Here is a 27,907-nt window from a genome sequence, read left to right as displayed (position 1 = left end):
TACAAACAGCTCCTGTGTTTTTTTTATTTTAATAGAAAAAAAATATTTAACAGAGAAAAAAATCCAGTCACCATGAAGACAAAAGCAAGACCAGAGCTGTGTCTCAAATCCCACTGCCACACTTGGAGTAGACCCCCACTCCCATCATCCTCCAGGGCGTCAGAGGGGGGCGACAGGGGCTGTGTGTCCTTCACCCAGGGGGAGGGGGTGTGAGGGGTACTAACCGGGTTCTAAACCTGTCCCTGGAGCATGCAGGGGGCAGCCGATTCAATGCTGTCCTGTTGGGAGTGGAGTCCTGGAGAGAGCCCTGTTGAGTGTGTGTGTGGCCGCGTGTGCACGTGTTTTTGCCCATGTGTGTGTGCGTGGAGGAGGGGGTGGGGTCTCAGGTGGTCAGGGTTGGAGTTGAGACACACCACAAGGGCACAGGAGCCCTGACCTTTCAACCTTTGATCTGCAGGGGGAGCCAGTTCTGCAAGAGAAGCTGAAAAGAACAAGAAATAATAATAATAATAATAAACATTCGAAAAGAATTCCAAAATAAAACGAGTTTCTCTGAAGGCAGGAGTCCACAGACCCAGAGTGACCGCGCCCCACCTTGTCTCTTTCTCCTTCTCCTCTCCTGCCCCCCTCTCTCTGTCCGTCTGGGGGGTCACATCCTGTCCGCCAGCACACCCCCCGGCCTCCTCCGCTCCTCTTCTCCTGTGGCTCTCCGTGTGCGGACGGGGAGGAGGAGAGAGGGCTCCCTCTCTCCTGTGCTCTCCTGTGGGAATGGGCCTCGGAGAAGGCGAGCTCAGCCAGGGGGGCGTCTCTGCGCTTCTGCTCGGAGGGGGGGCTGGCGGCCGCTGTCCTCCTCTGTGCTGCTCTCCCCATCCTCTCCCTCTGCCCTTCCGGAGCGTGGGAACACGAGTCCGAGGAGTCCGAGCCCCTCTGGGGAGCGGAGCGGGCCGCTGCAGTACAGTCACTCTGTCCGTCCGCCCGTGTGCTGCTCTTCATCCTCTGGGGCTGGGGGAGGGGGCGTGGTTCGGATGGGGGGGTCCGGGGGGGCCGTTCCTGGCCCTTGGAAAGTCAGTATGTACAGTAGCCATACTCACACTCACTCTCGTCCGCTCGCACACTCTTCCTCGCACTCGCACATGCTGGGAGGGGGGGAACTGGGGGGGCCGGGGGGGGGGGGGCCGTTGTGCTATGTCACATCCTCCTCTTCCTCAGAGCAGTAGTCCCGGCCCTGGAGGAGAAAGGCAGTGTCAGCCGCACTGCGGTCTCAGCGGAGATCCAGACTAGCACTTTCTACCCCGGTCTCTTCTCTTCCACTGCGCCACGCCAGCCCTCCCTCTCCTACCTTCTCGATCTTCTCATCCAGCATCCTGAAGAACTCCTGCTGGCTCTCGGACGTGTGGATACTGACACAGGGACAGGGAAGTACGAGGAGAGGGAAGCAAGAAAGAGAAGTTTTCAGCTTGACCGTTATAAACACAGATGAACACAAGCATGCTTACACACACACACACACACACACATCAGTACAGCCCTCACACACACTCACATATCAGTACAGTCCTCACACACACACACCGGTGTGTTCCCATACCTCAGTACAGCCTTTACACACACACACACCGGTGTGCTCCCACACCTCAGTACAGCCTTTATACACACACACACCTTTGTGCCCACACACATCAGTACACTCTTTACACACACACACACCATTGTGCCCACACACATCAGTACAGTCCTTACACACACACACCATTATGCCCACACACATCAGTACAGTCCTTACACACACACACCATTGTGCCCACACACATCAGTACAGTCCTTACACACACACACCATTGTGCCCACACACATCAGTACAGTCCTTACACACACACACACACACAACCCAACGTACACCTGGACTCCTGTGCTAAATCTGGTTCGAAGATGTTTGGAGACTGCTGGACACTCACTTGGTTCTGGCAACGTTGGCTCCTGCTGTTTCCTTGTGCTGCTTGCCTCTGAATGACGCCGCGCTCTTCTCCTTGAACACACACCGTTACACACATTACACACTGCACAAAAACACGGTGCACAGACGCACACTGTGCACACATTGTACACAAAAACTGTACACGTCTGCACTGAACACAAAAATATACTGTACACTGTACGCACTACTCTAGTGCCTCCTAGGGACACTTTGCACACTGAATGACCTAAATGCTTTACACGCTGAAATGTAGGTGCAGGCCAGAGGATGTTTCAGGGTTTAAAAAGCAAACTGAAGCATTGCAGAGTTCTAAAAAGGGGTGTGATTTCCAGTATTTGATTAGATTTACCGTTGACTCTGCATGCAAAATAACACATTTCTGAACGCGTTTCCCGACTGCCGATTGCGAATATGCCGTCTGGGTGCTTTTGGTTGCGAGATTCGTCCCCGACACTGTGCGCCTGTGCTTCAATCCCTTGGTGTAGCCCCACAACAGGCGGACACCAAGACGTGAAGCAACACGCATGTCAGTCGGTACCGCGCGTCTGTGTTCGTGTGGGGTCACTGCGGGCTGACCTGCTCCTGGCACAGGGCCGGCAGTCAGCAGAGAGAGGTAGCCCTTTCTGCTCCCGTCGTGGCGCCCTGCGTGGCAGCGCTGGCTGAGGACGAAGGGTTAAATTCTCTCCGCATTCCCCAGGCAGCAGCAGCAGGAGCTGCGTGTCTGTACCTGCTCGCGCAGAGCTGTGTGCACCGATACGCACGCAACCTTCGCAGACACAGTGGCACGCTCCCCTTTACACTGAACGGCATTTTCTAAACCTGAAGGTGCGTAACCGGGGTTTGTCTGGTGTCTACACGCCCTGTGTGGAGTCCCATTTCAGCACGGCAGAGACAGTGAGAGTCAGAGGGAAGTTCCCACAGAGACAGGAACACAGCTTCTGTCTGTGTGTGTGGGTCAGTGTGTGTGTGAGCTGTCAGTGCAGCGATGTGTGTGTGTGTGTGTGGGTCAGTGTGTGTGTGAGCTGTCAGTGCAGCGATGTGTGTGTGTGTGTGGGTCAGTGTGTGTGTGAGCTGTCAGTGCAGCGATGAGTGTGTGTGTGTGGGTCAGTGTGTGTGTGTGGGTCAGTGTGTGTGTGAGCAGTCAGTGCAGCGATGTGTGTGTGTGGGTCAGTGTGTGTGTGAGCAGTCAGTGCAGCGATGTGTGTGTGTGGGTCAGTGTGTGTGTGTGAGCTGTCAGTGCAGGGATGTGTGTGTGTGGGTCAGTGTGTGTGTGTGAGCTGTCAGTGCAGCGATGTCTGTGTGTGGGTCAGTGTGTGTGTGAGCTGTCAGTGCAGCGATGTGTGTGTGTGGGTCAGTGTGTGTGTGAGCTGTCAGTGCAGGGATGTGTGTGTGTGGGTCAGTGTGTGTGTGAGCTGTCAGTGCAGCGATGTGTGTGTGTGTGGGTCAGTGTGTGTGTGAGCTGTCAGTGCAGCGATGTGTGTGTGTGTGGGTCAGTGTGTGTGTGAGCTGTCAGTGCAGCGATGTGTGTGTGTGTGGGTCAGTGTGTGTGTGAGCTGTCAGTGCAGCGATGTGTGTGTGTGTGGGTCAGTGTGTGTGTGAGCTGTCAGTGCAGCGATGTGTGTGTGTGTGGGTCAGTGTGTGTGTGAGCTGTCAGTGCAGTGATGTGTGTGTGTGTGGGTCAGTGTGTGTGTGAGCTGTCAGTGCAGTGATGTGTGTGTGTGTGGGTCAGTGTGTGTGTGTGTGTGAGCTGTCAGTGCAGCGAGGTGTGTGTGTGGGTCAGTGTGTGTGTGAGCTGCCAGTGCAGCGATGTGTGTGTGTGGGTCAGTGTGTGTGTGTGGGTCAGTGCAGGGATGTGTGTGTGTGGGTCAGTGTGTGTGTGAGCTGTCAGTGCAGCGATGTCTGTGTGTGGGTCAGTGTGTGTGTGAGCTGTCAGTGCAGCGATGTGTGTGTGTGTGTGTGGGTCAGTGTGTGTGTGAGCTGTCAGTGCAGCGATGTGTGTGTGTGTGTGTGTGGGTCAGTGTGTGTGTGAGCTGTCAGTGCAGCGATGTGTGTGTGTGTGTGTGGGTCAGTGTGTGTGTGAGCAGTCAGTGCAGCGATGTGTGTGTGTGTGGGTCAGTGTGTGTGTGAGCTGTCAGTGCAGGGATGTGTGTGTGTGGGTCAGTGTGTGTGTGAGCTGTCAGTGCAGCGATGTGTGTGTGTGGGTCAGTGTGTGTGTGAGCAGTCAGTGCAGCGATGTGTGTGTGTGTGTGGGTCAGTGTGTGTGTGAGCTGTCAGTGCAGCGATGTGTGTGTGTGTGTGTGGGTCAGTGTGTGTGTGAGCTGTCAGTGCAGCGATGTGTGTGTGTGTGGGTCAGTGTGTGTGTGAGCAGTCAGTGCAGCGATGTGTGTGTGTGTGGGTCAGTGTGTGTGTGAGCAGTCAGTGCAGCGATGTGTGTGTGTGTGGGTCAGTGTGTGTGTGAGCTGTCAGTGCAGCGATGTGTGTGTGTGTGGGTCAGTGTGTGTGTGAGCTGTCAGTGCAGCGATGTGTGTGTGTGTGTGGGTCAGTGTGTGTGTGAGCTGTCAGTGCAGCGATGTGTGTGTGTGTGGGTCAGTGTGTGTGTGAGCTGTCAGTGCAGCGAGGTGTGTGTGGGTCGGTGTGTGTGTGAGCTCTCAGTGCAGCGATGTGTGTGTGGGTCAGTGTGTGTGTGAGCTGTCAGTGCAGGGATGTGTGTGTGTGGGTCAGTGTGTGTGTGAGCTCTCAGTGCAGCGATGTGTGTGTGGGTCAGTGTGTGTGTGAGCTGTCAGTGCAGGGATGTGTGTGTGTGGGTCAGTGTGTGTGTGAGCTGTCAGTGCAGGGATGTGTGTGTGTGGGTCAGTGTGTGTGTGAGCTGTCAGTGCAGCGATGTATGTGTGTGTGTGTGTGGGTCAGTGTGTGTGTGAGCTGTCAGTGCAGCGATGTGTGTGTGTGTGTGGGTCAGTGTCTGTGTGAGCTGTCAGTGCAGCGATGTGTGTGTGTGTGGGTCAGTGTGTGTGTGTGGGTCAGTGTGTGTGTGAGCTCTCAGTGCAGCGATGTGTGTGTGGGTCAGTGTGTGTGTGAGCTGTCAGTGCAGCGATGTGTGTGTGTGTGTGTGTGGGTCAGTGTGTGTGTGAGCTGTCAGTGCAGCGATGTGTGTGTGTGTGTGGGTCAGTGTGTGTGTGAGCTGTCAGTGCAGGGATGTGTGTGTGTGTGTGTGGGTCAGTGTGTGTGTGAGCTGTCAGTGCAGCGATGTGTGTGTGTGTGTGTGGGTCAGTGTGTGTGTGAGCTGTCAGTGCAGCGATGTGTGTGTGTGTGTGGGTCAGTGTGTGTGTGAGCTGTCAGTGCAGGGATGTGTGTGTGTGGGTCAGTGTGTGTGTGAGCTGTCAGTGCAGCGATGTGTGTGTGTGTGTGGGTCAGTGTGTGTGTGAGCTGTCAGTGCAGCGATGTGTGTGTGTGTGTGTGGGTCAGTGTGTGTGTGTGGGTCAGTGTGTGGCCAGCATGCAGGTCAGTGCTGACTGACCAGGTTCTCCTGGTTCCGGGCGCTGACTCTGTCCTCCTCTCCTGCCCGCATGTACTTCACCTCCTCCACGCCCTTCATCTTGTACTCATCTGCGGAGAGAGAAACAGGCACAGTGATGCCCTAGACGGGTAAATCTGTGCACCTGGGCCCCAGAGCACTGTGCATCCTCAGTCCGAAACCAGGTACACTCCTGAGGAGGCAGATCCAAACTTTCAAAATTCATCTGGGCTCGACGAGGAAACAAAGTTGCTTGGAAAAGGAGAAAAACTGCATTTCAGCAGAGAGAGACATCCTCCTCAGTTACAAGTGTTTGAAACAACAAAACCTAAGGGTGGAGCAGTAAGGGGGTTGGTACTGCAGGCAAACCCCTCAGAGCTGGGGTGCCCCATTCTTTCTTAGGGGGGCACATTCCATTAGTGCGGTCTTACAGTCCATTCTCATGACCACAAACCCCACCCTCACCCTCCTAATTACTCACCTTATTACTAACCGTCTGGGCTCCATCCTCCCAGATCCTCCTTCCACAATCACAGTATGCTATCCCCCAACCAGGGACCCCCCCCAACCACTGACGACCCCCCCTCACTCTCAATCTCACCCCCCCCAACCACTGACGACCCCCCTCGCTCTCACCCCCCCCAATCCACTGACGACCCCCCTCGCTCTCACCCCCAACCACCGACACCCTCCTCGCTCTCACCCCCAAAACCCCTAAACCCCCCTCTCGCTCTCACCCCTAAACTCGCTCTCATCCCCTAACCAGCAACCCTCCACGCTGTCATTCTGAACCCCCTGAAACGAGGGGCGTGTCTGCCGGAGCGCACCAGCAGGAGGAAGAGGAAGTCAGGTGAGCTCGCTGGTTTACAGGAACAGGTCAGGTGACGCCCTGATGACGACCTGCTTTGGCACTCTGGGGTTGTGCTTCCCAGCGACCAGTCAGCTGATCTGCGCTATAAAGGGGAAGGTGAGGGGCGCGCTAGGGGCGTCGGTGTTATTTACAGAAGGAGGGCCCCCACAGACTCCGTCAGGCTCCTTTGACCAGACAAACACGCACTCCTCCTTACACTCTGGCCTTCTCGGGCCTATCTGCCCCTCTATCTGACACCCCACCCCGAATGTTTACTCTGGCCTGCTCCCATACTGCCCCTCCCTGCATGCCCACGCTGCCACTCGGTGGTGCACACGCACACAAACGTGCAGGAACATGTCCGCAGACGCGCACTCCCTCTCGCACACACACACTCAGCCGAGCAGATGCCCTGACAGACGCCTGACAGAGGAGCTGAGATCTCAGCTCTATATTTAGATGTTGTAATTACAGCTCTCTTAGGGAGGGAGAGGAGAAAGTTTTAAGGAGCGGGAGAGGAAGGAAGAGAGGGAGCATGAAATGAGAGGGACAAGGAGTGAGGAGACAAAAGTTTAAGCAGACAGAAGGACTGTTAGTATGCCAGAGCTCACTACAAAGCGATCGAATATAAAAAAAGCATGATATGCCACACTTCTCTCCTCTGCTCTTCTCTCCTCTGCCGCCCAGCCCTGCTCTCTGCTGTTCGGAGCGGGATGGGGAGCAGTGGAGGAGGGGTTGGAAACGCTGCCTGAGGAATGTAAACATGCCTGGGCTGAGCAGACGGCACGCTGGCACGCTCCGCACTCTGGGGCAGGCCTGCACAGCCACGCAGCTGGGGCTCCAGGGCTGCGGCTTGCTCTTTTTCAGAACGGCTCTTTCACAGGGTTTACAGATACCTGAAGCTTTTGTTCTTCTGACACCGGGGGTGGAGTGGAACAGTGGCGGTGACGCCGTGGTGATGGTGCTGGTGTGGTGATGGAGCAGCACAGTGGCGGTGACGCCGTGGCGACGGAGCGGCACAGTGGCGGTGACGCCGTGGCGACGGAGCGGCACAGTGGCGGTGACGCCGTGGCGACGGAGCGGCACAGTGGCGGTGACGCCGTGGCGACGGAGCGGCACAGTGCAGTGATGCCGTGGCGATGGAGCGGCACAGTGCAGTGATGCCGTGGCGATGGAGCTGGTGTGGTGATGGAGTGGAACCGTCCGGTGACGTCGTGGTGATGGTGTGGAAAAGTGCAGTGATACCACAGTGATGGTACCGGTTCAGAACAGCGAGTGCAGTGCTGGTGTGGGGGTGGTGCAGTGTGCAACAGTGCAGTGTTCAGCCTATAGTTAATAAAATACCGTGATCATAAAAGTATTTGTTGTGTGAACAAATATATAAACCCGTCAGCCAGACCGAGAGAGGGTAGGTCAATGCAGTCAATTTTCTCTAGGAAATCACACCCCTCCCTCTCTCTTCCTCCATTTGTCAACAAGGTCAGGGTTTCCTGTGATTGTGCAGGCAAGGGACAGCTAGCAGCTCTCTGGCTTCCTGCTCCTGAGAGCAGAGAAGGCTACCTGCTCTTACTGATGTGTGATTCTACAGGGCTGTGGAAAAACACTGCGCTTGCTTCATCCTGCCGGTAAAACCACTGCGAACTGAACAAAACTGACAAAGACAGACAGGGAGAGGCGCTGTGCAGTGTGTGAAGCCTGTCTGGGCTAATCCGCGGTATTAAGGTCAACAGTTCCCTCTCTCTCCTGCCTCACGGATGGATCTATATACTGGTTACGTACTGGTATTTCTTCCTTCTCTGAGAATTTCCAAGGTTAGCATCCATGGTGCACCAAAGCTCTGGAGGGAACTGGACCAGAGAGACAGTGAAGGAAACAGAAATTCTGATGGAAGATGCTGATGATACAGTGGGATAAAGTGGTCTCACGGATCAATGGGGGAAAACGATCAGGGGAGAGGAAGTGCGCTTCAGAAGGCACGTCGATAACAGGGTCTAAAGCCAGTACAATAAGGTCTTCCCCAACAGTACAAACAGCTGAAGAGGAGCGCAGGATGAAACAAAGTCAAGCTGAACTAACTGGAGGACAAAGCTGGAAAGGAAACTGCACTCGCAGTAGCAGGGAAACATTCATTGGCATCCTGTCTGACGGATGGCTGGATTCTGTCTTGGGAAAGAGCTGGTAACAATCAAGCAAGCAGAACAGTCACAGGGAGTCCCTCTTATTCGAAACCACACTCATATTAAGGGATGGAGACATTGGAGGCACAGAGACCAATATTATCCTCCACCCTGAGAAACACAGACAGCTGAAAGCACAACAGCCTCAGAACAGAGGTGGCAGCAGATCTACTGTATCTGACCATTTACATTTCACATCACACTGAGTTTAAGCTGTGTCCTGCAGTTTGGAGGCTATACCTCTACATAAGTCTGTACCTACTTCTCTCTTGTGTTTCTCAAGTACCTCTTTAGAAAAACATCAGGCCCTGGGGATTTGTTATCTTAAACTAGGTTTGTTGAATTCTTCCTTGTTAAACACCTGAATACATTAGATTTTCCAGTCATAACTTAATGATGGCCCATCTTTATCTCTGAGACACTGTTTACCCTTCCACTGTTCTTTTACTCTCTCTTGGCTTCTGTGATTTAGATTTTTTCACCTGTGCCTGCAATTCATGTTACGTCTGTTTTAGCAGGAGCCTGTTCTTTTTAATCTTTCTAGACAGTGCTTTCTTTCTCCTCCTGTTTTTCTTGATTAATGAATACATTTGGACTGCTGCATTCCACACTCACAGTCTGCTTTCCCGAAACCCTACCTCTTGACAGAAAGAGCAGACACTGGCCCTGCCTAAGCCCTGAGGACGTTTCAGTTTCACCTCCTGACGTACGCAGCGCCTTGCGAGAACGTTTACAAGTAGGACATTAAAAACTAAATTATTTTTTTAACATGGGATTATACAACCCTTTTCTATTTTAATGAAACCCCATCCTCGTAAAGACACACTGAAATCATGGTGTATGCCGGGTAAAACACAGACATATAGTAAATCTTGGAGAGCAGTGGAAAAGTAAATAAGATCCATGGCAAACCCGAAAAACAATCTGCAGACTGTCCATGGTAACACTTTACAAGGGAGATTTCCAGGGTCAGAACATGTGATTCAACAGCAGGGACAGGTCTGCAAGAGCCTGCAGAGCCTCAGAACACAGTTTACCCTGTGCTTATTGTTTCACTGCAGCACTGCACTTTGCTATTGAATGCTCAGCTGTCAAGTGCCGTGCGTAAAGGAATAATAAGAATAGGAACAGTAGCTAACTCTTTTCTGCTATGCTGCTAATGATCAAAACACTGTGTGATCAGAAGTGACAGTGTGGCCTCCTGTCATCTGTCTTCTGGCGGCATGTCACCCTTTCAATCCCAGGCAGCACAATTTAGAGCATCCCTGATCATCTCTAATCCTTAATCCCTAATCTCACCCGGTTTGCCGGATCGGCCATATCATTTTAACTGAGGCTGTTATTTGCACACTCTGTTGTTCTCTCTCTCCCTCTCTGATGCACAGCAGTGTATCAGACACCTGTTCTCTCTCCCCTCCCTCTGCATTGCTCTTACTAACAGGCCATGTTGAAACATCAAAAGTTTGTTCTCCTTTGTAACAGTGAGAAACAGTGCAGTGAACTCAGCCCTCAGTGTGCCCGTGTGTACATACCAGGGTGTTCCTACTAGTGCCGTTACACTGGTGCATCACAGTGCAGCAAAGCAAGGCTGTCAGCATGTCGATATCTCTGGATGTCAGTGTCTCGGCACGGTGGTGCATCAGTAATGTGTCAGGGGCTCACCAGTGAAGAGGTCCCCATTGCTGTAGGCCTTGCCCCGGCCCTCCTCCTCGCTGGGCACGGCCGACACCTGCTTGGCGGAGGTGCAGCCCATCGCCTCGCTAACACTCCCCGCCCCCGCGCATCGCACGGACACGGACACCTGTGGAGAGAGGGAGGACATGCACGGTTTAGGGAAGACGGCATGGACTCTGGGTTAATCCTGCCCCGATCCCCAGAGAGAGACCACGGCTCAGTTACCACAGCCTGGCCATAGAAACTGGGCGACACAGGCAGACCCAGCTGCCCAGAGAGGACAGGCTGTGCACTGAAGAAGCAAAGACAAGGGTGCACTTCCTACTGCACTGTGACAAATATTCGGGGATTAGAGAAACATTCTTCCCTAAATTTACAAATCTATTCCCAGAATTCCCACACCTGCCAGAATCACAACAACTACTGATCCTACTGGGGGAGCGAGGAGGGAACTCAGTTGAAACTGGTAGCCCTGTATGTGATCTCCTATCACAGCCTGAGGAACAGTGAGCCTGTCTCCCAATAATGCTCCATGTGTTTATATGTAAATATCTTACGATTGCATCTTTATTGCAAATGTCTGTAGATTTTTATTTTCTGTTAATTGTATTTGTTTTGCTTTGGCAATACTGATTTCACCCATTGGTCATGCCAAGAAAGCATCTTGAATTGAATTGAATTGAATTAAATTGATAGAGAGAGGGGGGATCGCCGTCTGCTCTGCTTCATCCACACCTGGCTCTTTGTCCTGCCCGTGGCACGGCAGCCAGGCAGGAGCTGTAGGCAGGGCACTTTCCACTTCAAAAGCGCCCAGAGCGAGTGCTGGAGAGGGGGAGGGGGGGCGGGGCAGTCTTTGATGCTGAGAAACGGCTTTTCTCTCCCAAGAGCAAATCGCGCTGCGTCTCCATCCTTGAGCTCTGCTAGCGGCAGTCAGAGACGCACCCCCACCCCACGTTGTGCATCTAAGAGCCCATCTTACACCTGTTCTCTCTCCGAAAGCAGTTCCAACCAGCTTCCGAATGGCCACGGTTCTAAAGCAAGGTGGCAACACAGATGCCACAGGAGGCCACACTGAGAAGAGGATTGAGTCCTGAGCTGCTACACTAACAGCACACCAATACCACGTCTGCGACACTGTCCCTATCAGACAGCCAATAACAACCTATAACAGCCATCGGCACTCCTATGCAAATACCACTTGAACAAGCCAGAAGGTGGAAAATCTCCATTCCTAACAGCACGACTTTTCAAAGCACAACGGTTCAAAATGATGAGCTCTGCCTGCACAGAGCTAGCCACAAACACAGGCTGGGAGTTCGTCTTGCAGGAAACAAAGCGCAGTACAAGCTGCTCGCCCCATCTGTCATGACGGCGCACAAAGAGCTCCGAAGACCTGAGCCCAGAAAACGGATCTGGGGCCGGACCTGCGGACACAGCGACGCCCCCCGAGTGTAGGCCGTGCGCTCTGATCCCCTCTCTGCGGACCGGCGTTTAACCCAGGGCTGGCACTGTCCAGCAGCGGGAGCACCAGGTCACGCCAGTTCCCTGAATTAGCAGGACGGGAGCAGTACGCGGGGTGTGACCGCCAGCCCGCGCGCTGGCTGTATTTAGCGGATGACTTCATGCGACCCGGCTGCTCTGCAGACTGGGAGCGAAGCTGCTGAGCGGGCGGATATCCGAACAGTCTGCGCTCCTGCTGCGGCTCCAGCGGTCCTCTGCTCAGGGAACGGGCTACTTCGTGCGCCTGAGGGGTCAGGCTGCCCGCGACTTTTGAACCTAGCAAACCCGCTACTTCTAGCTCAGCCGAAAGGTGAATGTGATCATGCAGGGCTCACACAGATCACCTTGAGCTCGTCTTTGGAACACCTGCATGCTGTCTAATTTCTCCTTACAGCCTGTAGATTAAAAGATGGGCCACTGTGACAACCACAGAAAAAACTTCAGGAAAAGATCACAGACATAAACAGAGACTTGAGGATGATTGGAAACAGAGCTCCGGATCCAGCGCGTGCCACTATCGAACCCCAGATCTCTTTTTTAGAATAAACAGGTTCAACAGGTAAAGGCCCATCTGCACTGCAGAGCCTTGCCTGCTTGGCATGATCTCCCCGAGGCACCACTACTTTCACAGCCATCGAGCACAGGGGGACAGCGCTGGCCCAGGAGGAGCGTCCAGCAGGAGAGACGTCCTGGGAATAAGACGGAGCACGAGCAATGGTCCCAGAGAAGACGATCCCCTGGCTGGACTGCTGCAGAGTGAGTAAGCAGTCTCGGGGCCCGGCGTCCTGCGGTGTAACAGTATCAGCCCCGAAGAGGTCAGCTTGACTTTCTGAAGCTCTGCGCTCTGGCGTCGGGGCCAATTTTTGCTGAGCGTGGAGGATCTCTGGGTTCCAGTCTGTCAAAGGCAGGGAGCCGTGACTCTGCGTCAACCATCAGCAGAGGGCTGTGGCGGGGCGAGCGTGTGCAGAGGGCGTGTGAGGTGAAGGTTCCTGGTTCACATCCTCGAGCTGTGCCACCAGCTCAGACAGGGTTCTCTGAGGAAGTTACTGAGCTTTGTTCTCTGCCCTTCATGTCCACTGGGAAAATACTGCCCTATTGTAAGCGACTCGACAGCAGGCTGGCAATGCACGACTGAAAGGAATCAGAGGCTTGGGTTGCTTTTGTTAGAAAGTCTGCTAAGCCGCGTCTCACTTGGCGTCTCCAGAAACACAGCATGGCCACGCCGTTCCAGCACGAACAGGAGGATCACAAGCACGAGTAAGAGAGAACGAGCTGTTCAAGCAGAACTGATGAACGATTTCGCGACAACAGCCAGAACCTTCCACGACGCACGCCTCCCCCAGTCTGCGCGGTTTAAGCCTTCTTGTTTAGGAGACGGGCGACACTGTTCTTTCTCACGAGCTGCGCCTGCACAGCCTCAAAGCAGGTCCACCCGCATCTCTGTTTGCAGCACGCAGGAGACACTGCGCGCCTCTCTAACGATTTCGTTTCTCTCTGCGCTGGCGGCGAAGCTGCTGCAGGCAGAAGTCACACTTGGTTAGAATCAAGAACGGGGGACCAGACTGAATAGCAGCCACGAGACAGAGCACCCCCTCCTGTATGTCACGTCACAAGCCCTTCTGTCGTTTTAGAGCAAACGCATCGTGTTGGCCGGACGTCGCTGCCGGACTGTGGATTTTCCCAGGCTCGCAGGCAGTGGTGCTGTCGGGTCCTGCGGTGCCCGGGGAGAACAGCGAGTGAGTGGCAGGGGGACAGGCCAGACCGGACAGGTGGCTTCCTGCAGCCCTGCAGAGGGCCGTGCTTGTGCGGACACCACAGACAGACACCAACACACAGGCCCCAGCCACGCACCGCGGTGCTTGAATCTGAAACCCTGGTGGGGGGGGGTTGGTGTTCAGGAGTGGCGGTGGGGTGTGTGCAGTCGGGGGCTGCTCACAACGGGGTCACACTCTCCGTCAGGGGATGGGGGTGCCATGCCCTTAATCCCCCCGTGTGGGGTAAAGGAATCCGTGACAATTCCAGAGAGCGAGGGCCTGACCGCTCCCTGTTTTTTAATCCAGGTGCGACAACACAAGATCCATATTAAGACCCGCTGGCTATGGAGGCGGGCGGGGGGATTGTTTATTCTAGAACACAAGCTCCTGCTCACCCCTGACTCACTTCCTCTGCCTCTCCCACGGGCCGCTCACCCACTCGCTCGCGCAGACAGGAAGAGGGGGTGGGAATGCCGCTCTCTCGCTCCGCCAATCACCCCCCCACCCCCCACCCCTCCGGCGCGTTCCTCCTGCAGCGTGGGACCGGGGGGGGGCCACCCCGCGGACCAGCCGGAATCTGCTGCCCGAGGAGCTCGACTCGGGCGAGCTGGACGTCAAGGGTCAAGATGTGCGAGACAGGATGTTGTCCCCCAAAGCAAGACTCCTAGAGATGTGCCAGATTGTCCCTTAATGCCAAGAAATCAAATGGAAAATACGCCACAGCACATACAGAAATAACTGTAGCTGGAATTGAAACACTCATATGTCAGAAGTACCGTTTGCCAATGATAAAAACTTCAAAGTGTTACTTTTCACCCAGCTATAGAAAGTATCATATAAACCCGTCATAAACTGAAAATTATGGAGAGCAATAAAACCCAGCAATTTTTGTGCAGAAAAGGGAAGCCTGTGCAATCTCGTGCATACACAGTGGCCTCTCTCATCTTAGCATGCAAGACGGGGATGTAAATTCCATGTTCTTCAACGCTGCTCAGAGCAGAACTCAATCGATATCAATTACAGATGAAAGCAGGAGGCAGCAGATGCATGGAGACTTAAAATGCACATAAAATACAAACTACTAAACGTCTGGACACCGGCATTGGCTGCTTCGTTAAGAAGAAGTCTATATATAGTGCAGTTATTTACTTCGGTGTAACATGCCTTTCTAGAGATTTAAAGTGCCTGGCGCGTGACTCAGTTCACACTGGGAAATCAGTAGACAGACAGTTCCCTTGTCAGTCAGCCACAGATTCATATCAAATGGGGAAGCCAGGACATGACAAAAATAGCTTTTGCTCCATAGTAGCAAATGGAAAAAAAATGAACTGTTGATTTTTCGGGACTACACGTCATCAGACGTGCCAAATGGTATAGAAAGCACTCTTGCACTTAGATTGAATGAAGTTACAATCAGGCCGAAGACAATTTAGAACACACCCTGGATATCTAATTAATGGGTTTTATGATGAACTTACTAGGCAGTCCATTTAGCTGCAGGGCAGAATGAGTGTTAAAGAGCACAGCACTCTTCAGCTGCGCAGATATCTGCATGTCTGCGCAGTGAGAGCGCAGAAACCCTTTGCTGCGCGATGCAACACGCTGCCTGTGCCGAATTTTCTGCAGGACCTGCACCATTTGCAGGTTGCTACGAGAGACCAGCTGCCGCTGAAAACGAACTGGGTAAAGCCTATTAAGAGTGACCAGAATGTAAATTGAATGACTTTACACCACTGATCTGTGAGTAACAAGATTGCTCTTTCCTAGAAAAGGGTTCTGGATTTGAAGAATGGATTTTTGCAGAAAAACTTAACCCCATCCACAGGGATTTATACAGCTGAACATAAATTCTGGTTCTCGCATCTTAATTCACTACAGTATTTTAATCATCGGTTGCTAGAATGAGTAAGTGTTCCAACATATCCATAAGAGATTACTGACCATTAAACATGAAGGCCTTTACACTTGATAAACTGGTGAATAACTTGGTGATAAACAGTGAAACACAAACCAGATGTCACCGGTGGAAACTACAGGGAAGTACATTTGAAACCGAGGTCAGGAGGCACTTCTTCACATGCGGAGTAAAGGCCATACCCTGCTTTCTTTCAATAAAAAGTGGGATGAGATCCTTAGATCAGTTTGACATGAGCAGCCAAACAAGCTACAGTGCAAGATGCCAGCTGGCCCATCTGGTGTCAAGCCTCTTATGTTCCGTGTTATTAATAATTCTGTCTACAACTTCTACAGCCGAAGCCTTTTGATGTCTTTTGTAACCAGTGGCGAGCTCAGCTGTACGATCAGCACGGGTGTGTCGCCACAATTGTCGTGTTCGACTTCCTGAACTATACTAAATCGATACCGGGAGGCACCAGTCAGCATGACGGTCGTATTGCGCTCGTGTGCAGGACGGAGGACACGAGGTGAAGTCATCAGGCAAGCGCGCCAGGCAGGGTGCACTTTCACAGTGGTGAGCGGGCACGCCTGCACGTGCACTCTTCCAGAATCTGAGCCCTGCACGGCTGTACACGGAACACAAACGCTCGATCAGCTGGGGACTATCTACTACGGCACGCTGCAGCTATACCGATGGGCAAGATCTACTGGATGACTGGGATCCAGCCTGGCAAGGACAGCGGCAATCCATTCGGAGACTAACACCAGCCTGAAGAGAACCAGAGCACTCCAGGCGCCACACATCCGGGCCGGAGCGCTGGACAGCCTGCCAGCTCCCGGGAAGAGAGGAAAAGGGCCGGAGAGGCAGGCAAAGTCAAGACGATTGACACTGGAGGGCGTCTGAGGACAACCCCCCCCTCCCCCCAACAAGGAGAGAGCCGGGCAGAGGCAGATCGCTTCCGAGACGCAGTCGGCACACGCGTGCCCCCCCAGGGCGCGGGAGAGCGGTCCCCATCGACAGCCTGCAAGGAGGAAACCGGGGGGAAAAAAAAAATGATGGAGACGGGCTCTGACAGCACACCCCTCGGACAGGCACCCTCGCAAAGACGGAGCACCCAGTTCGCCCTGCAGCCGGACCCCCGAATACCCCTGCTGCTTCTCCCGCGCGCACACACACCCTCGGCAACGGCCTGCCTTCCAGGGAAATCCCTCCTGCCATGAAGAGACAGGCACGGTGAACGATTTCCAATGCACCCCAGGCAGGGAAGCGCAGCGGGCATCTCGGCACCCTGGGGCACACTGACCGCCTCGCCTCGCCCCCGGCTCTCCCCCATCGAGGGCAGAAAAGCCGAGGGGTTGCGAAGAGTTTCGCCGACACGCAGAACACCAGCGGTCCAGAGGGGAGCGAACTGCGCCGAGGCAGAAGCCGGGCGAGACGGGTCTTCCTGAACTGGTGGCCTACAGGGGGGCCCTTGTGCGCTGCTGGATGCACAGTCATCACTCACAATCCCCCCACCCCAGGTACCAGGGGCTGGGCTTGCAGAGCAGCTCCGGTACTAGTCAGACCCTGCTAGTCGGAGGATGAGGGGGGCAGCAGAGCTCATCGCGAAGTAGCATTTCTAAGCCGCGCGGAACAAGAGGGAGCTCCACCTGAGAATACAGAGCTCAAGAGCAATTAATGGGCTTTGCTGCACACAGGAGGATGGCCCGCCTCTCCTGAAACACTATCACATCAACGTGGCTCGCACATGGGCTCGCGATGACCAGCACTGCTGGGTTTGTGCCTGCTCTCTTTCATGCCTGGTGTTGTGTTGTGTCACGATGGTATCGACCCAGTGAAGACCGCAACTGTTTACACATGGCAATGGTAGGAACGTTTGGAGAAGGTTGAATTCGTTTTAAACCCTAAAATATTGTTCTGCAATATTTACAACCTATACTGGCTTTTTCCAATTAGAGCAATACATTTCACATTGCGCTCGGTGACACGGAGCGACAGTCTCTGTGGCTGTCAGTGCTCAGACAATGGTTTAATCACAGCTGCGGCCTGACACAGTTACTGATCAGCTAAATGAGGTCATCCAGAAAATGTCCACTGAGAGCGAGCTCAAACGGCAGTGCTCAGTAAGTACAGCACCGAGAGAGAGAGCTCAAACAGCAGTGCTCAGTAAGTACAGCACCGAGAGAGAGAGCTCAAACAGCAGTGCTCAGTAGGTACAGCACCGAGAGAGAGAGCTCAAACAGCAGTGCTCAGTAAGTACAGCACCGAGAGAGAGAGCTCAAACAGCAGTGCTCAGTAGGTACAGCACCGAGAGAGAGCTCAAACGGCAGTGCTCAGTAGGTACAGCACCGAGAGAGAGAGCTCAAACAGCAGTGCTCAGTAGGTACAGCACCGAGAGAGAGAGCTCAAACAGCAGTGCTCAGTAGGTACAGCACCGAGAGAGAGAGCTCAAACGGCAGTGCTCAGTAGGTACAGCACCGAGAGAGAGAGCTCAAACGGCAGTGCTCAGTAGGTACAGCACCGAGAGAGAGAGCTCAAACGGCAGTGCTCAGTAGGTACAGCACCGAGAGAGAGAGCTCAAACGGCAGTGCTCAGTAAGTACAGCACCGAGAGAGAGCTCAAACAGCAGTGCTCAGTAAGTACAGCACCGAGAGAGAGCTCAAACAGCAGTGCTCAGTAAGTACAGCACCGAGAGAGAGAGCTCAAACAGCAGTGCTCAGTAGGTACAGCACCGAGAGCGAGAGCTCAAACAGCAGTGCTCAGTAGGTACAGCACCGAGAGAGAGCTCAAACAGCAGTGCTCAGTAAGTACAGCACCGAGAGCGAGAGCTCAAACAGCAGTGCTCAGTAGGTACAGCACCGAGAGCGAGAGCTCAAACAGCAGTGCTCAGTAGGTACAGCACCGAGAGCGAGAGCTCAAACAGCAGTGCTCAGTAGGTACAGCACCGAGAGCGAGAGCTCAAACAGCAGTGCTCAGTAGGTACAGCACGAGAGCGAGAGCTCAAACAGCAGTGCTCAGTAGGTACAGCACCGAGAGCGAGAGCTCAAACAGCAGTGCTCAGTAGGTACAGCACCGAGAGCGAGAGCTCAAACAGCAGTGCTCAGTAGGTACAGCACCGAGAGCGAGAGCTCAAACAGCAGTGCTCAGTAGGTACAGCACCGAGAGCGAGAGCTCAAACAGCAGTGCTCAGTAGGTACAGCACCGAGAGAGCGAGCTCAAACGGCAGTGCTCAGTAAGTACAGCACCGAGAGAGAGAGCTCAAACAGCAGTGCTCAGTAAGTACAGCACCGAGAGAGAGAGCTCAAACAGCAGTGCTCAGTAGGTACAGCACCGAGAGAGAGAGCTCAAACGGCAGTGCTCAGTAGGTACAGCACCGAGAGAGAGAGCTCAAACGGCAGTGCTCAGTAGGTACAGCACCGAGAGAGAGAGCTCAAACGGCAGTGCTCAGTAGGTACAGCACCGAGAGAGAGCTCAAACAGCAGTGCTCAGTAAGTACAGCACCGAGAGAGAGAGCTCAAACAGCAGTGCTCAGTAGGTACAGCACCGAGAGAGAGCTCAACTGACAGCTAAACTCCTCCGAAACCAAACCAGCGCAGGGCCAAACAGCGCCGGCACTTTCAGACGGTGAAGATGTCAAAAGTCATTTTCCTTGCTACGACCTCCTCCCTGCTCGACACCATGCAATCGACACGCCACACAACTCCAGCTGCACACTGAGCCCAGCAGCCAGACTCCCCGGCCCCTGCCCCTTCAGTCCGGAGCGCCCGGCCGGCCCTCTCACACGTGCTCTAGGGGGCGCTCCAGAGTCTCACATCTCCCTGCGCCCCTGTTGCCGTGACGAAGCCATCCCTTCTCCCCTCGGCTGTTCTGTCAGGTCTCTCGTCAAGTGCTTCCTGCGCTCAGTCCTTGGTTTGAAAAAAGCCAGCCTGCTGGAGGCACACAGCCACCGAGACATCTTGCAATTCTGTTTAGTCTCTCTGTCCTCAGCTGATTTAATAAGATATTGTTCCCCCTGCAGCTGCCTAAACGACTCTTAATAGGTCACCAATTACGTGCAGACAGGTAGGAACTGCAGTGTATCAAACACCGAGTTCTGCCCGTTTCCTGAAAATCCTGAGAGGCCTGCCGAAAACCATAAGACTCCTAAAGGTCACCTCTGAAATCCTTCAATCTCCACTTACAACCCCTCTGGTTTTGCACTGAACTCAAACTACTGCCACTGCTTGAAGTTTGCACACCGCTGCGATCTAAATAAATGATAATGGTTAAAATGATAGCTGCTACCATGTTCCTGTCTTCAAGAACTGTGATGTCATTCTTTTATGTCAATGTTATGCCACTTATCTAAGGAAAACACACAAGTAAGCATTGTATCATACTCAGATAAACCTGACAATAAACTTGTGTCTCCTGGACCAGTTAGGGAAGAGGGCGTGGGCGTGCCCCCCTCCCCCCCCACAGTCTCTGCTGTCTGCAGAGCGATGCCCTCTGGGCCCCAGATGCCAGGGGGCACCGCTGCCTGGCACAGTTGCGCGTCTCAGCTATACTGTAGATCCAGCACGTTCAAGGATATACCCGCCGGCTCCGACAGTGCTCAGGAGGCGTGCACTGTGGCTCGGACCGGTCCACAGCCCTCCAGGGCCCTCCAGGGCTCCGTGGGCACTCGGAGTGCCCATCCCCAAGCACCCAAGCACTTCCTGGAGCTCGTTTTCTTGAAGCTGCGGAGTGCATTATCTGCCCAGGCAAGGCAGGTAGGGGACTTCTTCATTTCCATTTATTACTCTTAATTGATTTTCCATCCACATTAAATTGTGCTAATCCTCAAACTGCTGCAGCCTCATCACTTCAGTGAATCGGGAGAGAGATGCTTCTTCACAGTCTTTCCTGCCAGGCTATCAAGATCTGTACAAAAGAGAGACGTCAAAACCTAACACTTCAGATTGCAGCCGTCTCAAACCATTGTGGTGACGCTATTAGTCCCCAGCAGGTGAAAAACAAATTGCAAATTGGACAGCACTCAGACGCGCGGGTTAGTTAACAGGTTTTAAATTAACATATTAAAAAAAGAAGCCATTTACATTAAAAGGATGGTGTTTTATCATGCTAATTTTTGCTCATCTAACATATCAGTTTCGGAGAGAGAGCGAAGCCGAGCCCTGTCACGTTCACCACTATCAGAAACACAGGTGTGGAGTTTCTCTTGGCAAGAAAACATTCGGAAGATTAGAGGTCACAGACCAGAGGTACATATGCGTCTTGCTCACACAGTCTCTGCCCACAGTCTCATCCAGATGTTCTCCAATTCACCGCAGAACGTGCAGCTGGAGAATTCACTCCAGACCCCCACCATCTCTTGGTGTAAAGCCTTGCTACCTTCTCTGCACCTGCTCTCAGAATTCCCCCTCTCCACCCTTGTTTCAGGGCTGCGCGCGAAGCAGCTCACTGGACTGAATTTCATACGGAGGGGCGTGACAGAGGAGATGTTCACTTCCCCCCGTCTGTGGGCATCACCCATCTCGAGAGACCGCTGGGAGAGTTTGCCGGATGACATCTCCCCGTTTCCTTGTGAACAAGCGGCAGAATACTTTCAGACCCTGGAGATTCATCTCAAGTGCTTCTCCTACCAGTAACACTTCTGCCTCTTCAATGCTAAAATTAAAACAGGAATTTTTCCTCAGCCTGAGGCACGTTGCCTGCTCCGTCATTGAAATTCTGAGTAAGACATTCATCTAAAACCCTTGGCATTCTCTCATTCACTGTCCTTAGCTTTCCCATTAATAGCACTGAAACACTTTACCATTCTTTTACCAGTGCAAAGCAGTAACACTCTAAATTCAATATTCAAGCTAATATAATAAATTGCACAGGTATCCAAAAATATCCAAAAAGACACATATCCAAATAGGCTATTTCTTTTCTTCAACTGGATCTTGTTATTTTTAAATGATCTGATACAGTGCGCTCGTTGTCCTTATACTGTATATTTCCTAAATGGTTTATTAAACCATCTGGCACACTGCTTCTTATTAGTTTGTTCCTGGAATGAAGCGGTTCTGCGCTTTGTCAAGTTACCATCCAGTGGCTTCGTATCCATCCTGGCCTGCTCTCCTGCTCTTAAACTCTCTCATTTCTAAACAAAGGACTGGATCGGATAGCAGATATTCCCCCCTCAGGCCGGTGCTTGGATGAAACTTCCACGCCATCAGCTGATGTCCCTCATGGCTTTTCCTCAGTCCACGTGGGAAAAACTCCCATCTCCCATGATACCCACTTCATCTAACCTCTGCACGCCCACACAGCTCCAGTTTCATTGTAAGCATCATCTGAATTTGTCAGTCAGTAGCAACTCTAGAACTGTATCTCCCGATTGTGGTTTTCCCAGGTCGGAGACACTTGATTCCTCTACATTAGGTTCCTGTGCCAGAATATGATTTTGGATGTATAATGTCACAATTCCTCATCTTCCATCTTCTTGTCTCTCTTGAGTCGCTGTCCACTGATGTTACACTGTTGACCATCGCTGTTTGCCCCATTCCTACAATGCCAACTACACAATCACCCATGCAGTAGCTTCCATGTCTTGTATTTTGTTCCTAATACTCCTGGCATTGAGGTATAAGTTACCTGGTCCTCTGCTGCTTTGATCTGCCCTTGAAGTCTCTTTGGCCAGCAGCTATATCGCCCTGCAGCCCACAGCTGGCAGCCCACTTAAGCTCAGCAGTGTGAGCCTGGCCAGTACCTGGATGGGAGACCTCCTGGGAAAGGTTGCTGCTGGAAGTGGTGTTAGTAGGGGGTGCTCACCCTGCAGTCTGTATGGGTCCTAATGCTCCAGCATAGTGACAGGGACACTATACTGTAAAAGGTGCTAGTCCTTTGGATGACATAAACCGAGGTTCTGACTCTCTGTGGTCATTAAAAATCCCAGGGTGTTTCTCTAAAAGAGTAGGGGTGTAACCATGGTGTCCTGGGCACATTTCCCCGAGGCCTATTCTAATCACAGCCTTCTAATAATCCCCATCTCTGAATTGGCTTCATTACTCTGCTCTCCTCCCCACTGATAGCTGGTGTGTGGTGAGCATACTGGTGCACTATGGCTGCTGTCACATCATCCAGGTGGGGCTGCACACTGGTTGCGGTGGAGTGGTGTGTCCAGAAAATTGCTTTACGAGTGTAAGGAATTGTTATTACTTCGCTCCTGGTGTATCTCCCCTCGCATACTTTCTTTGTTTTGGCATTTCTCTGTAAATCCTTGTGCCAAACTGACCATGACCGCCTCACTCAGGCCCATGCGTGTGGTCAGGAGGGGGATAGCCACAGAGGAGCATGCGAGAGCGTGCGAGAGCGTGCGAGAGCGTGCGACGCCTTCTTCAGCCCAGTGCTGCGGTGACGGATGAACATTCCCCCTGCCCACCGGCACGCGGTGCAGACGGGACCCCTGTGACAGCCGCTGGTCCGGTCCTACACCTCAGCTCGTTTCCAAGGGCTTTGAACTTGCCATCGGGTGGAACGTGTGAGGGAGCGCTGCTGCCTCACGGCGCTGGGGCCCTGGGTTCAGTTCCAGACCTGGATGCTGTCTGCGTGGAGTTTGCATGCTCTCCTCCCGTTCACACAGGTTTCCCCCGGGTGCTGCCGTTTTCCTCCCACAGTCCAAAGACCTGCCGGTAGGTTAACTGGCTTCTGGGAGAACTGACCCTGGTGGGAGGGCGTGTCTGTGTCCATGTGTGCCCTGTGATGGACTGGTGTCCCATCCAGGATGTACCCTGCCTTGAGCCCGTTGCTTGCTGGGATAGGCTCTGGCTCCTCCACAACCTTGAACAGGGTGAAGAGGTTAAAGATGGATGGAAGGCAGGTCGTTTACTCCAAAGTCATGGGCAACATGAGCTGGGACTTTGGTGGCGTTTGCGAGGAGCCTGCCTGCTCTCTGGCTCAAGTCAGCCGCCTCAGCTCAGGCTCTCTGGCACCGATCTCCCTGGTCGTGTTCCCAGACAGTGGCTCGGGCATGACCTGCAGCTGGGACCGGTGCCTCGAGCTTGCAGGTCCTCAGGCAGAGCTGCCTTGTTAGACGACGGGGCTCCCAGGACTCCCGGAACAGGCGGCCGTGTCTGACTTCCTCTGACAGCCTGCACCCAGCAGCGGCGCGGCTGTACTGGTGATTAATGGAGCGCACCTCCCTGAACGTGGGATTCACCGGCGCCGCGATCTTGCGGTGCTCCTTTACTTTCTCAGCAACAGGATTTTGTAGCCATTTTGACAGATTCGGTCCAGCTGTTGGGATTCTTCCAGAAATACCCACGTCGCGCGAGCTGCAGATCACCGGTTTAGGACCCTTTTTTTTTTTAAGGTGGGGGCTGCTTTTGTTTTGTTTTTATGCACATACATAGTGTTTGATCCCAAACTGATCCGGACATCCATCTTCTCTTTCTTCGGGATTCAGGAAGCAGCACACCTGTTTTTCCCTACAGCTGCCGGAGAGCAATCAGCAGATCTGCCAGCAGCAGACACCCTAGCAGCTCCAGCTGCGCTACTCGGCTTCTGAATAAGTTGCCAACAATCGAAAAACACAAACACCCCTACAGCACAAACAGTGCAACTAAAGAGTGGTCTTTTCCGAATATGGAGAATCAATGGCTACTGCTTTGCTAGATGGCAAAATGTCCTGCTTCAAACTCTCCTCTCACCTGCCCTGCTCTTTCTCCCTCTGTTCCGAGATGGGCTTTTGTGTTAGATGAAACCCAGCCTACCTCAGAGGTGATGCAGTGCGAGAGTGACATGGGCCGGGAGGCATTAATAGTATTGGCTATCGCCTCTACCCGTGTGCCATCAGCCAATGTAACAAGCATACATGCATAATCAATGTCTATTACACATGCACTGACACACACACTCAGGCATCCCAGAACACATACAACTACCAGCCCACATTACCCCCAATACACACACAGACCCCCCCCCCTCAACCCAGGCCCCTCCCTCCCTCCTTAAAGTCCAATAACCATGGCAACCTTCTTCAGTGAGTGATGTCACTCCCACATTGCATCACCTCCAAATTAGGCCATATTTCACCTAACCCAGCAGCATCCAAAAACCCAGCACAACACAGAGGGGGAGAGGGGAAAGGGAGAGATGAGGATGGAGGGAGAGAGGGCAGCTATAAATAGCAAATTCAATCTCAGACAGTAACTACACTCGGATCTGCTCTGTCTTTTTTCGCTGCTGTAACAAGAAACAGATGCAAAGGGCCGTGTTGCAGGTTGCAAGAGACAACAGAGAGTAGAGTGGAGAGGAAAGAGGGAGGGTTCAGGGAAGAAGGAGAGAAGCCGGAGGAAAAGGAAGCAGGCGAAGATAGAGATTTCTGGGTGCACGCAGCGTGAACCTATTTATAGCTCCTCAAAGAGTAGGTACAGCTGAAGATCTAAGTCATTATATCAAAGTCTGTCAGTCTATCTTCTCATTTAGCTGCCAATCCACAGAACAGCTCCAACACAGGGAGTTGGAGTGAATTATCTGCTCTCTAGATGTTATGGAAACGTGCGGCCCAACAAGAAATTCATCACCGGGCACTTCTTCCAGTTGAAGAAGAAACATTTTTATGCCTCCAAACTCTTATACAGACCTCAGAACATTCTCAACTGGCAAAAATGCATTTCTCCGCCACGCTGGGCTTCCTGCAGGGTAACTCACAAGCCCCTGTGCCAGCGGGGCAGTGCGCCCCAGTGCAACAGGCATCTCACGTGTGGATCCTTCCCGCCAGACCGCTAGGATCTGTTCGAAGGTGGAAAGCGACTCAGCTGCTACCCAGGGTACCTCTGTTCCTGAGTAAGACCACAAGAATGAGCCAGTGTGCGTCTCGTCCTGGTGCAGAATCCTTCTGGCCTGCCTACCAAGACTGAAGAGATTAAGCCCTTCACTGCCTGTCCTCCTCACTCCTGTTTATTTTCCTCTGGGCCCCCCCATCTATCAGACACTACCTGTGCATCTGTAACTGCTGCTGCTGGCTCACTCACTGCCTGTGCTTCACATCTCAGAAGAAGGACAGAGCACAGGCAGGTATAGATAAGCTGAGCACTGGGTGGGCTGGAGCTTGAACTGGGAACCTCTTGGTCACCGGTACTTTACTACCATACTATATCCCCTCAGACTCAAACCAAGCTCTGGGGTCAACACTGTCTAGGCCGGTCAGTAGGCAGTGGTCAGAGCCGTCTTAGTGGGTATCCCTCAGACTCAAACTACCCCCTCCCCCAGGAGAGTCAGAGCTCTCTCAAACAACCCTAGGCTGTGTCCTAACCTGCCGCAGCACATCCGAAATCCTCCCGTCGGCAAGAGCAGTGCAAACACACTTTTGTACGTGGGCTTTTTATTAACCGGAAACTGGGATTGTTTTAAAGGGAATGGTTGTATGATGAGCTCTGGTCAACACGTTGGAATGCCTATGACGGAGCCACTCGAGCGCATTAATGGATGTATTTTAATGGAGAGTGCGAATTCAAATACACTTGTAACGCCTTCCTCCGAAGCAGAGGCGACAGAGTTTATTTTGAAAGACATGCGCGTCTCCAGGACTGAGCTGGATAATTTTAGGCTCACTGCTGGCTTTTTAGTTGCAACATCAGAGTTCACTTGGAAACGGAATCCCGTTTAGCAGATGTTATCGACTTAACCAAAACGGCATTACGAGACGGCTTAGGCTCTGCTCCCTGCCGGAGACACGCTTCATATTTCTGTAATTATAAACGAAAAATACGCAGCCTGTCAGACGACCAGCGAGCGCAGTCCTTCTTCTGCCAACAGCCCCGGCTGTGAAAGGCGAAGCAGGGAGCTGACAGGCGAGACACAATGGTGATTTGGAGATGTCTGGAGGAGTTGTTTACGCAGTACAGTCACAGATCCTGGACTGTATCTCTGCCCAACGCACACCAGCGTGAACCTCCCCTGCTCCGGCTCGCTCTTACACCTCTGAATACCGAGGTACACACCTCGGGCGTCACCACAGCTGTCTCAGTACCGCGGGGCTCGGGGGAGGGAGGATAAAGCAGAGAAAGAGCGTCGGACCAGTCACATTCCGGCAAAAAAAAAAAACAACGTTACAATCACGCCACACACAAGCGCACCCGCTCTCGTTTGTTAGAAGCATACAGATGTGTGCATTTTCGCCCACAGACAATGGCCCTGTGATGATCTCTCTGTGCAACCCCGTGCCGGAGCCCCCGCGGCGGCAGCTGGCCGGCCACATCTGGACCCCGAATCCCGAAGACAGCGAGGTAGGGCGGGCAGCTCTCGAACCCGTGCCCATGCACACCCCACGGCGTTAACGGACCACCACTATTGCGGAACCGGTTTCACACACACACGGAGCAGACAAGACAGGATGAGAAAAATTCTCCAGCACCACACACGCCCCCAGTTCCAATTAATAAACGTCATATTTACCCAAATCTCTGGCGGGCGAGAGACAGCGGTGGGGACCGCAGAAAGCACTCGGGACAGACCCCCGGCCGGCAGCGCGTTTGGTTGTGTTTATGTGCGCGGCGCTGCCAATGAGAGGCTGGGATTCGGGGACCCCGTGTCACCGGGCTCCATTTTTCACACTGTCTGGGTGTGCTTAAATGCTCACCCAATCACTTACACCACAGTGTGTCCAGGTTGTAGCCCCCCGCCCGCCCCTTCTTCCACGGCCACGCAAGAAAATGAAAGGGGCGAGGAAGATATCACAACAAGACGGGTCAGGTCCGAACAAACGAAACACATAATAACAAGCTACATTTCTCCGCTAAACTGGGCTCCCGATCCCCATTTTTCACAACTGGGACTCGAGAGCTACATTGCCTCTCCACCCCCTCTTAAGGAAAAAAAAACCCGAAATCTCACCCAAACTTATTCCACGAGCGTTTCTTCAGACCAAACTAGAGCCGTGAAGAGTGTACCGCAATCCAACAAGCCCCGAACTGATGATATCAATCCGGCAGGAAATAACAATAGAAACTGCAACAAAAGGAAAGCAGATTTCCGACAAATAATAGCAGCACTGGTAACAGCGTGAGCCGGGACACAGTCGCCGCAGCGGGGCTGACCTCGCTGTACCGCCGGTTCCGCTCGTCCGGGCTTCCCCGCAGCTCGTGAGCCTCCGGCGGACAGACGGGCGGGATCTCGAGCTCTGGACTGCGGCTCCGTCCTGATCCACCGCGGCCAGACCCCAGCAATCGAGCACGGCCACGCCGAGACTCTCGCTCCCTGCGTGGACAACAGCCAGGCCAGAGCAGTCGAGCACAGCGCCTGGCGAGCGTGCGAGTGAAACAATGTGTGGGGGCGTGAGAGAGTTATCCGAGTGTGGTCTGACGTGTTTAACGGACGGAGGGGAATCGGGCTTGTCCGTGCGTGCGTACCAGCACTACTCACTTACAAATTACTCCGCATTTAAACATAATTCCCACTATTAGACAGTAAAATACGCAAGTCTGTAAACGAGATCTACCAAAAACCACAAACAACGCTTTCAGTATTTTAGCAGGCGTTATTACTGCACAGTTTGTACAGTGTGACGGAATGGAGCTGCACTATTCGGGACAGTGTGA

The 27,907-nt window shown here is 53.0% G+C and overlaps 1 protein-coding gene across 4 annotated transcripts; it reads right to left on the bottom strand.

The window, feature by feature from the left end:
* zgc:92140 (DUF4612 domain-containing protein) lies at nt 1-27,621 on the bottom strand. 4 transcript variants are annotated; one of them, XM_069194372.1, is made up of 7 exons: nt 27,407-27,621; nt 27,204-27,317; nt 10,176-10,314; nt 5,490-5,578; nt 1,956-2,026; nt 1,340-1,400; nt 1-1,225 (listed from the first exon to the last, which is right to left on the bottom strand). In XM_069194372.1, the coding sequence occupies exons 3-7, from the start codon at nt 10,264-10,266 to the stop codon at nt 1,184-1,186; spliced, it is 354 nt and encodes a 117-aa protein (XP_069050473.1). In that variant the 5' UTR covers nt 10,267-10,314; nt 27,204-27,317; nt 27,407-27,621; the 3' UTR covers nt 1-1,183. The 4 variants fall into 4 exon arrangements, with proteins under 4 accessions (XP_069050473.1, XP_069050472.1, XP_069050474.1 ...); XM_069194371.1 differs by having other exon boundaries at nt 27,204-27,621; XM_069194373.1 differs by lacking the exon at nt 27,204-27,317.
* Between the last annotated feature and the right edge of the window lie 286 nt (nt 27,622-27,907).

Source organism: Lepisosteus oculatus, chromosome 9 (genome assembly GCF_040954835.1).
Source record: "Lepisosteus oculatus isolate fLepOcu1 chromosome 9, fLepOcu1.hap2, whole genome shotgun sequence".
NCBI classification, from domain to species: domain Eukaryota; kingdom Metazoa; phylum Chordata; class Actinopteri; order Semionotiformes; family Lepisosteidae; genus Lepisosteus; species Lepisosteus oculatus.
The sequence above is the reverse complement of the archived record's forward strand: the minus strand, read 5'-3'. Positions and strand labels throughout refer to the sequence as shown.